General features: G+C 33.5%; 1 protein-coding gene across 1 annotated transcript in view; it reads left to right on the plus strand.

Moving 5' to 3' along the window:
- Nucleotides 1-10,251, plus strand: part of DACH2 (dachshund family transcription factor 2) — a 748,066-nt gene extending 737,815 nt beyond the window's left edge. Inside the window, exon 13 of the mRNA XM_058712506.1 lies at nt 7,079-10,251. Coding sequence (XP_058568489.1) covers nt 7,079-7,083 — 5 coding nt within the window. The 3' untranslated portion in view covers nt 7,084-10,251. The remainder of the gene's footprint in view (nt 1-7,078) is intronic.
- The last annotated feature ends 1,566 nt before the right edge of the window (nt 10,252-11,817 follow it).

Raw genomic sequence — 11,817 nt, forward strand, 5'->3', positions numbered from 1 at the left:
CCAAATTTGATGCAAAAAATAAATGTACTAAAAATTTTTCCCTGCTGAACCATTTTTGTTCAAAAAAAATGTGAAAGCTTAGTCAGAGAATATACACTAACCATTGTAAAATACAAAATGCATGATCTCATCCATACAGCTCTTGGTGAAGATGCCGCTGAAGAATTAAAAGCAAGGTAACTGAAGTGTCATTTGACTCTAAAAGCAGCAGACACAATTTTAACACTTCTTTGCTAAAAATACCCTTATTATATCTTACAGTGTAATTTAATATATATTTATAATGTAGAAATTTTAATATATACTTATACTATGAAATACATATGAATATGTATATTCTCATCTACTCTCTCAAAATCCATTTGAGCAATGTCTAGCCTTCCTTGACCTTTGAAACTTCCTTATATTCTCTCTTTGCTGCTCATTTGGTAACCTAGAATAACATTTATCCAATGAGCTTAAGGTAGAATGCCAATATTTACTGAAAACAGTTACACTTGGGCTAAGATTGTCATTTCAGAATTTTGTATAATAGCATAGAAAGTGATGATAGGAACAAGTAAGGAGACTGGAAAAGGTAAATCAAATATATTACTTGCCATGTATATGATATGACAAGAAAAACTAAAGGGAGAGAAGGTAGAATTTCTCTATAGGCTTTTCTACTAACTCCCACCACATTGTGCTCTACATCTTTCTCTTGGGGTTCCATAGACTACTTCCTGCCCTATCCTCATCAATCATTAATTGTCCTCCCCTTTTATGTCTTGTACTATGTTGGAAGGTATGCATAGGCACTTTAATATTCCCATTTTAAAGTGGAAATGTTCTTTTGTAAAGTGTCTAGAGTGTCAGAGATTAGAAAGATTGTGGTAAGTGGGTCTCCTTTCCTCTTAAATGCTTCATTTGAGAGTAGGAGCCTTTTTACTACTCAGAGAAACATTACTACAACTGCCAATATAGAGTGAAAAAAATTATCACACACCCCACAGAGAAGGTTTGAGTAACTTTCTCTAAAGCAGCAGCAAGTATTTATTTCTCTCTCATTTCCTTCATCCTTCACGGGATTTTTTATCTTGATTAGTAGTACATCCCAGTGCATATCATACATTTTTCTATGAAATACCTGTCAGAAAACACACATTATCCTTTTAGTTCTTTCTTAGGAGAATGTAAAGACCTTACATTACTTGATAATTTAGGGCTTGTATGTCAAGGGATGGCTTGCACCACCTACCATTGCATTATTATCAGAATATTTGCAATGACTGAACGGATGCCACACTAATGATGATGCTAAAATCTCATCTACAGATCTAAGACTTAAAATTCCAGTTAATCTCACACAATACATGAAATTGTAGTTGTAGTGATAACAAGATAGTGGGAGTTACAAGGTAAAAAAGGTTGCTCTGCTACTCAGCATTTTGGAAGTCTATAGAACTAATTCATCAATCAGCAGGTCTTTCTGCCTATAATCTAGGAAGGGTTAACTCAATTCTGATAACTACCTAACTAGTTTATGCTCCATCCTCTGTACTTATGCAACACATTTTTAAGCATAAAATTCAATCCATCTGGGGGGGGTGGTCCTGGGTGGTTCGGTTGGTTAAGTGGCTGACTCTTGATTTCAGTTCAGGTCCTGATCTCATGGTTTCATTAGTTCGAGCCCTGCATGCTGTTCTGTGCTGACAGTGTGGAGCCTGCTTGGGATTCTCTGTCTCCCTCTCTCTCTGTCCCTCCCCTGCTTGTTCTCTCTCTCTCTCTCTCTCTCTCTCTCTCTCTCAAAAATAAATAAATAAGATAAAAAAATTTCATTCCATCCCACCCCAAACCCAGATACGCCTGTGGAAAATTCCAAGGGAAAATCTTTCTCTGAATGTTCCTCAGTTTCACATTTGTGTTTTAATTAAAAACATACATAGAATTTTCATACAAGCCTGTATTAATATGTCATTGTTGTCACACCACTTTTTAAAAAAGTAGAATAAAATGAAAAAAAGCAGAATTATGTTGCAGCCACATAAATGTATGGTGGTTCTATGCTAACATGCTTATTTGATAACCCTAAAAATGGAATAGTGAAAAAAAGAAAGGTAAGATCTAGTATTTGTATAGCCTGGTGAACTTTGTGCCATTCTTTTCTTTTTTGGGGATGGAGTGGAGGAGGGCTTAATTTAAGAAAACAACTTATTAGGTGACTTAACTGAAACTTTCAGGGATAGATTCAGGTATGGCTGGATCCAGGAATTCAAATAATATATACATTCAAGGTGTTTCTCTTCCCAGTTCCCTCATCTCCCTTCCCTTTGAAAACCTTGGGTTTTATTTAGACTTGGCTAAGTTTATCTGTTCCATTGCTCAAAATGTGGCAAGTCTAGGCTTAGTAGCAATTCCATCAGAAAGAGGATTTTGTCTTTGTGCCATTTTTAACACACACATTCTCTACCAGGATTATCCCTGTGTGATAAATAATAAAGGTATGATTAACCCATTTTATAAGTAGGGAAACAGCCTAGGAAAAGCTAATTAGATTGTTATTGATAATGGGTTCTAAAACACAGTAATCTTAACTCTCTCACTCATTATTCTCATTATCAATTCAAATTGATATTATCACTTTCAGCCTATACTGTAAAAATCTCTCATAGTCAGCTAACTAGGATATATATCTTAACTGTAATATTATCCTATGCAAAACAATGCAGCAGGATCTAGATGGAAGAAGGCTTCTCTCATTTGTAGTTACTTAACCAAAATAGTCTAAAACCAACTATAATTAATCACTTCTGCCTTAAAACTGCAGAGATTGGGGTAGTACTTATAAAAATTACACAAATACCATATAGCTCCCTTTTCTATTTATAACTGTATAGGGAAGCTGAAGTAGAAATAGAAAATTTTCAATTTGTGGCAAAACTTACATCATCCTATCAGAACAAGACCCTAGCATATCCTCTATTATGTGACTTTAGGCCAGATTCTTTACCATGGTCCATTAGCATAAAGTTTTATTTGTTCACCATAGGGAACTGCTTTCTCATTTAAAATAGCCATATAACAATCAACTTTTGAAATTAAAGTGACTTCAAAGAGAAACATTCTTTAGAATGTTATACAGACCTCCTCGGAGTCCCCTAATTTGATGATCCCCACAGTTTATAATTCACTTGTTTAATGTTTGAAAATTAACATTAGTAATATTCTGCATACTGAAGCTGGAATCTACTTACCTCAATAATGCAAATAGGTATTTGGACAACATTTTCACCAATTTCTCTTTTAAGAAAGCAGCATTTTAAAAGCATTCCTTCACTATTTCCCTATTGCACCATAAATGTTTAAGTCCTCTTATTTTCTTAAAAAAAATACAAATGGGGGCTGCTGGGTGGCTCAGTCAGTTAAGCATCACACTCTTCATCTCAGCTCAGGTCATGATCTTGGCACAGGTCATGATCTCACGGTTGGTAGAATCGAGCCCCTCATCAGGCTCTGTGCTGACAGCACAGAGTATGCTTGGAATTCTGTGTACCTCCCCTGCTTTCTCTCTCTCTCTGTCTGTCTCTCTCTCAACAAATAAATTTTTAAAAATACAAATGGATATCATGTTGATCTCAGCATTGGTGAGTAACCATTTAAAATGAGTGAGGCAAAACCTGCAACTCAAATCTTACAATCTCCTGCTAACTGTATTTCAACCCTCTATGGGAAATGCTGGATGTGGTCATTTTTAATGTTGTTCAAGTAAACATTAATGTCTTCCCATTACTTTCATTTTCATTTTCCTCCATATTTTGAGTGCACATTTTAATTCCTTTGAAATGAGGGATTTCTAGTGTTTTTCTATTAGTTTAACATACAAAAGGAATACTTAAAAGTTATAAAAGAAGAACTTAATTGTACTCTTGCTTTTCTTATTTTTAGAGAGAGAGAGCATGATCAGCGGGAAGGGATAGAGGGAGAGAAAGAACCGATCTCCCAACTGTGAGATCATGACCTGAGCCGAAATCAAGACTTGGGTGCTTAACCGACTGAGCCATCCAGGTGCCCCTTAATTGTACTTTTAAGTATTAAATTAAAATATCTGCAATATGCATCCTAAACAACACTCAAATAAATTTGACCTTTACAAAACATTTTATACCTTATTTACTTATGAAAGGTGAGTGATATAATTAATTTTAGATTTTTAGAGGAATGACATAAAAACATAAACAACTTACCACTTTTCATCGTGGAATTATCTATAATAAGTAGTGAACGAATCTGGAATTCCACATGTGAAACAAGTGCTTAGAATGACTTAGTATGTTTCCTAACAATCAATGTTCCATAGATACTAGTTTTTATTTATTCTTTTTTTCTTTTTGTTTCTCTTCTCTGCAGGAAAGTAGAATTTAAGTACATCTAGATCTTAGTGTGGCTCAACAGTTGCAGGTCTGTGTACTGGACACATGTGATTTTATTGACATTTTATAACTGGTCTGTGGGAGACACAATGAAGTAGTAGGAAGAGCACTAATCTAGTAGTCAGAATTATTTACTCTCTAACTCGGTTGCTAACCTTGAAGAGTCATTCAACCTCTCTCTGCCTTAATTTTAGTAAAATATTAATTATATTTGCCTAATCATCCTCATCAGAAAGTTAGATCCATACTTGTCAGAAAGTATGACAAATACAAGATATCATTATTACATTACCCTATAAAATATATATGACGTTATTATTTGTGTTTCCATGTGTAGATTTTAGTAAGAGTGAAATATTCGGCATAAAACTGATGTGTAAAACTTGCTTTAAAACATTCTCTTCAGTATATAGTTATGGCAAATATATTTTCATAATTTATCCTCAGAACACCAAGTACTGTGCCTTATGTAGCAAGTGCTTAATAAAAAATGAATAAATGAGTTAATATTTGAATGAATGAAATAAATCACCTTTTAAGGGTGGCTTACAAGGACTAGAAATTAAATAAAGGGGAAAAAGGTATATTAAAGAATTAATAAAAAAAAACAAAGTGAGCTAAAAGTGAGCAAGAGAGGTTGATATTCCACTGTGAGTAAGAAAAGACAGCCTATACTGATCTTTGTTTTGATTAAAGCATATATCAGAAATTTGGGGGGGGGCTAATAAAGTCAAGTGGTTACTATTTTCAAGAAACTTCCATTTTTTAAAATACCACATTATAAAATCAACACCAGATACTGCTAAAGATAACTCTAAAGCAATGCTTTCTCTAGACAAAAAGTAATAAAATGTTGTACTATTTTATTATCTTCCCATTTCTTACATTAGTGTACTTTCCCTACTTTCAGATTAGTAGCTCTGTATTTTTACTACTGTACTAATGACAAACTGGACCCTAAACTATTATCACTTATTTGATTTGGGAATGCCACATTCTGAACAAGTTTCCACAATTTAAGTAGATCTCATACAATTAATTGAATATTTAATTTGGGTTGAACCTAAGACTGAAGTGGAACATTAACCAGCACAGTGTTTTATCTCTCTCTTATTCAGGTTTGGAAAACATGGCCTTTCAGATGTGATCTTATCTAGTGCCAAATAATATAGTGCCCATTAATTAAACAACTTAAATAAAACATGAAACTAAATACTTAGTTGGAGAAATCATTTATAAAATATTGCCATTAATTCATGAATAATGTAGCTACCCCAGGGGCACCTGGGTGGCTCAGTCGGTTAAGCAGCCAACTCTTGATCTTCACTCATGTCATGATCTCACAGTTCATGAGATTGAGCCCTATGTCAGGCTCTGTGCTGACAACACAGAGCCTGTTTAGGATTCTGTCTCTCCCTCTCTGTCCCTGCCCCTCCCTCACTCATGCCCATGTGCACTCTCTTTCTCAAAATAAATAAAATTTAAGAAAGGAAAAAAGTAAGGTAACTACCCCAAAATAAATGTTTGATAGCCCAAAGTATGCCTGTGATGAAGCCTATCAGTTCTTAGGAAAATCCCATGTTTTTTTTTTAAGTTTTTATTTAAATTCCAGTTAGTTAGTAATAAACTGTATAATATTAGTTTCAGGTATACAATTTAGTGATTCAACAATTACATACAACACCTGGTGCTCATCACAAGTTCACTCCTTAATCCCATTGTTTATATGAGTGACTAAGTGGTGAGGAAACACTTGGAAGAAAACATGAACCCTGGGTAAGAAAAATATTTTTTCTCTAAACATAAATTCAATCTTCAAAAACATAATAGACTCATTTATTGGCTTTCATCTTTGCTTCCTGAAAATATAGGCTTCCAGTTATGGAATGAATGAGTCACAAGAATAAAAGGCACAGAATAGAGAATACAGTCAATGATATCGTAATAGCCTTGTATGGTGACAGATGGTAGCTACACTTGTGGTGAGCATAGCACAATATATAAAGATGTTGAATCACTATGTTTTACACCTGAAGCTAGTGTAACATTGTGTGCCAACTATACTCAAATAAAAAAAAATTAAATAAATACACAATGAGAAGTTACTTATAAATAACCATTCTGTCAGGGAAGGAAATCTCATCCTGAGGGGAAATTGCAATTATTAGTAAAGATTTTGGCACAGAGAAAATGGTGTGGATCTATATTCACATTTTATATTATAAAGGGGGGGAAACCTTTCTAAATGCCTTGCTTATTAGGCTAGTAATTCATTTCACTGCAGGTTGTAAAGATGTAGCACATGCACAAGGGGCTCATAAGGATATTTTAGAGTTAGAAAATATCATTTATACTATTTTTATATTGTCAATATCACCTGTAGAGAATAAGATTAAACTTTACACTACTGTAAATCTACAGTTTTGCTCACCTTTGTGTAATTTTGTTTTTAATAGAATAAAACTCACATGAGTGAATATATGTTTAAGGGATAAGCCTAATAAAATAATAGATTTATTGCACAGAGATTTATTAAATTCTTGAACATATATAGCACAAAAAATACTGTAAAGCCAGTTAGTGGTTTTCAGTGAAGTTCATTGAATAGATTTTAGGTTTTCTTTGTTGTAATGAAATTTTGACCAGGTCTTATTGTTTTTTCTGTGCAGCCTGAACACTGATGACGGAACTCCAACTGATCATAAGCACGAATAGAGTGCTGTAGCAGTTACCTGCTTATCTAGTGCTGTAATTCTTTAGAATTAATACTCAAATTCTTAAAATATGGAACCTTCAATTGCTATTTGTTCATTACTGATAAATAGAACCTTGCCCGTACAGGAAAAATGTGCTAGAGAATGGGCTTCACAAGTTTTTAAGGAATAATCATAATGATGATAGAACATGATACTTTACACTTCTATAACCCCTTTCTTCCATGGAGCTCATAGTGCTTCATAAACGTTATCACAGTAATCCACACAGCATCCTAGTGGGGTAAGCAGGTGCTAGAATTTTTAAGACAGAGAAAATGCTATTTCTAAATGGTGTGACAGAAATTTAAATGTAGACCCACTTAAGCTGTTATTACTATGAAATAGCTTTATATTTGCCTGACCTGGGATTTAATAGGAAGTATGTGAGGAGATAACGCATTTGTGCAAATGACCAATATTTGTTATCACTGCTTTGGAGCTCACTTTTCTAAAAAAAAAAAACAAAAACAAACAAACAAAAAGCACGTTACCTGTAGTGTTCTCCAAGGGAATATAGACAAATCTAGTTTGTAGATTTTACCATACCTAGTTCTTCCTTTGATCTGTTGATGGTAAAGCAAGTCATTTAATCTCTACTAGCACATTCATTATTTGTAAAGAAGGCAATAATAAAAAATATAGCCAAGCTACTAAAAATACCCCTTTTATTCTTTTCTGCTCTCCTCCTATCTCCAATCCTGCTTCCTCTTTATTAATTAATCAACAACTAACCAGACTGAAAAATGTATAGACATAAGAAAGGAAAAAGGCAGATATGATGGATCGGTAACATCATGATTATTTTCCGTTGTTCACCTCCTGATCTAGATATGACCAGATGCCTAAGATGTTCCAGTAATTAGAAACAAATGGGTCATTTGTCCGAATTGTCCAGGAAATTCCCACAAATATTTTTAACCATTTACTTAATGGAGACATGACTAAAGACCTGTCATCATTATGGTGGCAATACCTGTCATCATTGCGTTCATGCCTCTTAAGAATCTAATAAAGTAGTATTCCAATGTGTTAAGTGGCATCTAGTGATAAAAAAATTTTAATGTCTCATCCTATAATGCCCTCCTTACACCAAACAAAATCTAATCTGTTATGTTATTTTTACAACTGCCTAGAATTAAATTCTGATGTGACAAAAACACCACTTTTCTTATGTAAAAGGCCAATTCTGTGTTTAATCCATTCTCCAATAATCAGTTCCCTGTGGAAGTACATGCAATTTCTGTTGTAATGACCACCTACTCTACACATTTTAAAATGTTACATTAATTAATATTAATGTGACAATTCAGTCATTCCATACTCTGAAAAAATTTCTTCTAAGACACAGGAATTTGGCTTCTTGTGCTCTTGATAGTCTGTAGAAGGTCTACTTGTGTAGAGTAGGTGTGCTACTTTAACCTAATTCAGTGAAATAAGATCAGAAACAAGTCATGGACAGAGGCAAATAAAATTTTTAAAACTTGTTTTAATATCAAATATCTGAATTTAATAATAAAAAGTTATGACTAAAAATATAACATCCAGAAATGTCTCATTATTTGATAGTCAAACAGCATAAAAACAAACTAATGTCTTTTTACAAATAGATATGTTTAATTCATTTTGATTGAACTATAAGAAATCCTCATATGTTTTGTTCTAGTCCTTTCCCACATATTTGCCTTTTTGTAACACCTTATTTTAGCTTTTTCCTTTCATAAGCTTAAGATGTATGACACAGAAAGCCAATCTCACACTTTCTGAGTTTGTAACAACTTGGTGTGGCCTTTTAAACATAACTGATCAGCAGAAGCTCATACTCAGACTCTTGTGCCATGGTGCATGTCCATGTCTGGCAGTGCTGTATAAATGGAAGGACTATATGGGCCAAATTTTTAATGGTCACATTTGTGTATGTCACATTCACCCTTTTACTTATCTGGTAAATCTTAATGGAATAAACTGTGTCAGCTCTTCCCAGATGTCATTGTGTACCACTCCTTATAAATTTCCAATCTCCATAACATTCCTCTAGAGAGGTTTTGTTGGTTGCTTTTCCTGATCTTTAATCTTATTTATATCTAGGGTGCATATTATAGAATTTCTTTTGGAAGTCAAGTACAAATCCTGTTAAAAACATGAGACATTTAATTACTAATTAGCTGTTTCCTGTTCCTAATGAAGTGAGCATGCTGGGTTTGGATTGAAATTCAGCTTTTGCTCTCCTCTATTTATGGTTCCAGATGTTTTCTTTTATCTAAGAGTTTACTTTGACAGCTACTACTAAATGATTAATCACTCATTATAGCTAAAATGTATTTTGAAATTGAAATGTGGCAAACTTTGAGATTGTTCCAAGGATCAGTATCAGTTAGCAGGTCAATATTGGCTTTTTCCTGATGATCACTCAGTATTGGTATATGTAAAACAATAACAGAATATGTGTCAGCATTATACAGCATGCTGCACAAGAATCTATTTTGATACTCTCCTCCAAATTAGGAGAAAAATTTTACTACTATGAAATCTTAATTTATTGTATTCTGGGTAGAAACATTGATTCATATTAATACTGTCTTCTTCTTGTTAGCCTAGTTTTACTTTGGATTTCAGCTGCTGTGGAAATAGTTCCTGATAGGCCTTGTAAACCAGCACTTTTAATGAAGGTTGTGGGCAGATATGTTTGTCTGTTTTTATAAAGGCAGTAATTAAACATAATAAAGAAAAGAGGTTTTTAAGAAACCATTTTTCTAAAGGGTAAATGGTGATTGCTTTTTACCATTTGTTACTGGGTTTATGGACCTTTTCTATAAGATATTATTTTGTTTTGCCATTGCTTTCATGTTTGTAATGTTCACAATTTATATTGCATGATTTAAACTTTAGCTACATTGTATAAAATTCAATCCTGATAAAATGACCATTTTCCATTTGAGGCTGAAGAGCTTTTCTTTGACCTTTAAGCTGTGTGTACAGAAGATGAGGTAGAATGGAAAATTGAGCAGGTATCTGGTGAATTTTATCAAATATCTGTGCTCAGATGCCACAAAGGAATCTAAGCAATTCTCCAGGCTGACAGACTACTTAACAATTCCCCCAAATTCAACCTATTTTTCTTCTGGTCCTAGGAAAAATTCAGGTGAATTCCACAGACTCTTTGGCAAAATATCTGGTTGCCGTTTAATGAAGTTTGACCCTCTAGATCATCTAACACAGACTTTTATTATTCTCTTACCTTATCATACCTTTATTTTTGGTTCTGAGGTATTATCCAGAAAATTCCAGCGACTCCCCACAATACCTCTATAGAGAAAGAATAAATATTTTAAATATTTTATACAAAAGGCATAAAAAGTGTATATTTTCCTCCTGGCAATGCTAAACTTTGACTAGACTGAATTAATATTTTAGACTAGAAATATCAGTCCAACAATGATAATGTACTCTCTTTCATGTGTGAAGTTGATACATTTGACTCACAAACACAGACTTTAGGTGTTTCTTAAGCATGGGTGATGGATTTGTACATTAGGTGTTTCTTAAGCATGGGTAATGGATTTGTACATCCATACTTTCTTTCCTGATTCTTCTTTTGTGACAAAAGGTGAATTGTTATGAGGTAGCTGGATAGAGACTCAGCCCATAAGCCATGGCTATGGAAGAGAGCAAGGTTACACAAAAAGATGTAGAATTGCTGTTTGAAAATTGTTTCCAAATATAATTTTTATCCACAGAAACAAATATGGATGGTATGGATTCTTATGATTGTCAACATTTAAGTAGATACTGGTTTGACCAAACACGTGGTTAAATTGATACTCATAATTAGTCTGCCTTCATGCAGTATACACAGTTTCAGGGTTAAGCTTAGGAGGGGAAGTTATAAATGTACAATGCTATCATTACCTTAGATGATAACCATACACTCCTTCTTCCTTGTTGTGGTAAACCATAGGGATCTCAAACATACCATTATGTACAAAAAGAAAAATTTTTGTGGATTACTATAAACATCACGGTTTATGAAATTAGTCTTATCAGTCTTCAAGGTCTTCAGTGCTGTGGGAAGTGGAGACACTATAGCAAAAAACTTGAAAGATCTTTAAAAACTGACACTTTACCTATAGAAATGTTAAGAAATTTTAAATTTTACCAATCTAAATCAAGTCTCTTACATCAGATTATTTGGATTCCTGAAAATAGAAGTTCAGTATTTTTAAGCACATATGAGAATTATTTCTCAGAAGAACTAACTTGTTTTTTAAGGAGGTAGCTATTACTGTTTAGCAATGGCATAACAGTTTTATTTAGCATGAAAGGTCTTCGCTGGCTTTACATAAATGAAGATGCTTCTGATTCCAGTTTATCTCTGAAACTATTCAACATGGAGTTATTTCAATTGCGTTTATAGCAAAGCTTTGTTTACTGAAGCATTTATTCAATCTATATTACATTTTAAAAAATGAACATGTGTACAGTTTAAATGCAATGATGTAACTTTGTCCTTGCATTCAGTTGATCAGTTTAAGAATATGAGCTAAGTCCTAATGGGTAAAGTAACCTGACCATATTTGAGGCTTTTCTATGCTCAATTCAGCTTGGCTTTTTGTATTTTAAGGGGAAAAATGCAGTAGTGTGTTAGAGATTAGAAA

This window comes from Neofelis nebulosa, chromosome X (genome assembly GCF_028018385.1).
Source record: "Neofelis nebulosa isolate mNeoNeb1 chromosome X, mNeoNeb1.pri, whole genome shotgun sequence".
Lineage (NCBI taxonomy): Eukaryota > Metazoa > Chordata > Mammalia > Carnivora > Felidae > Neofelis > Neofelis nebulosa.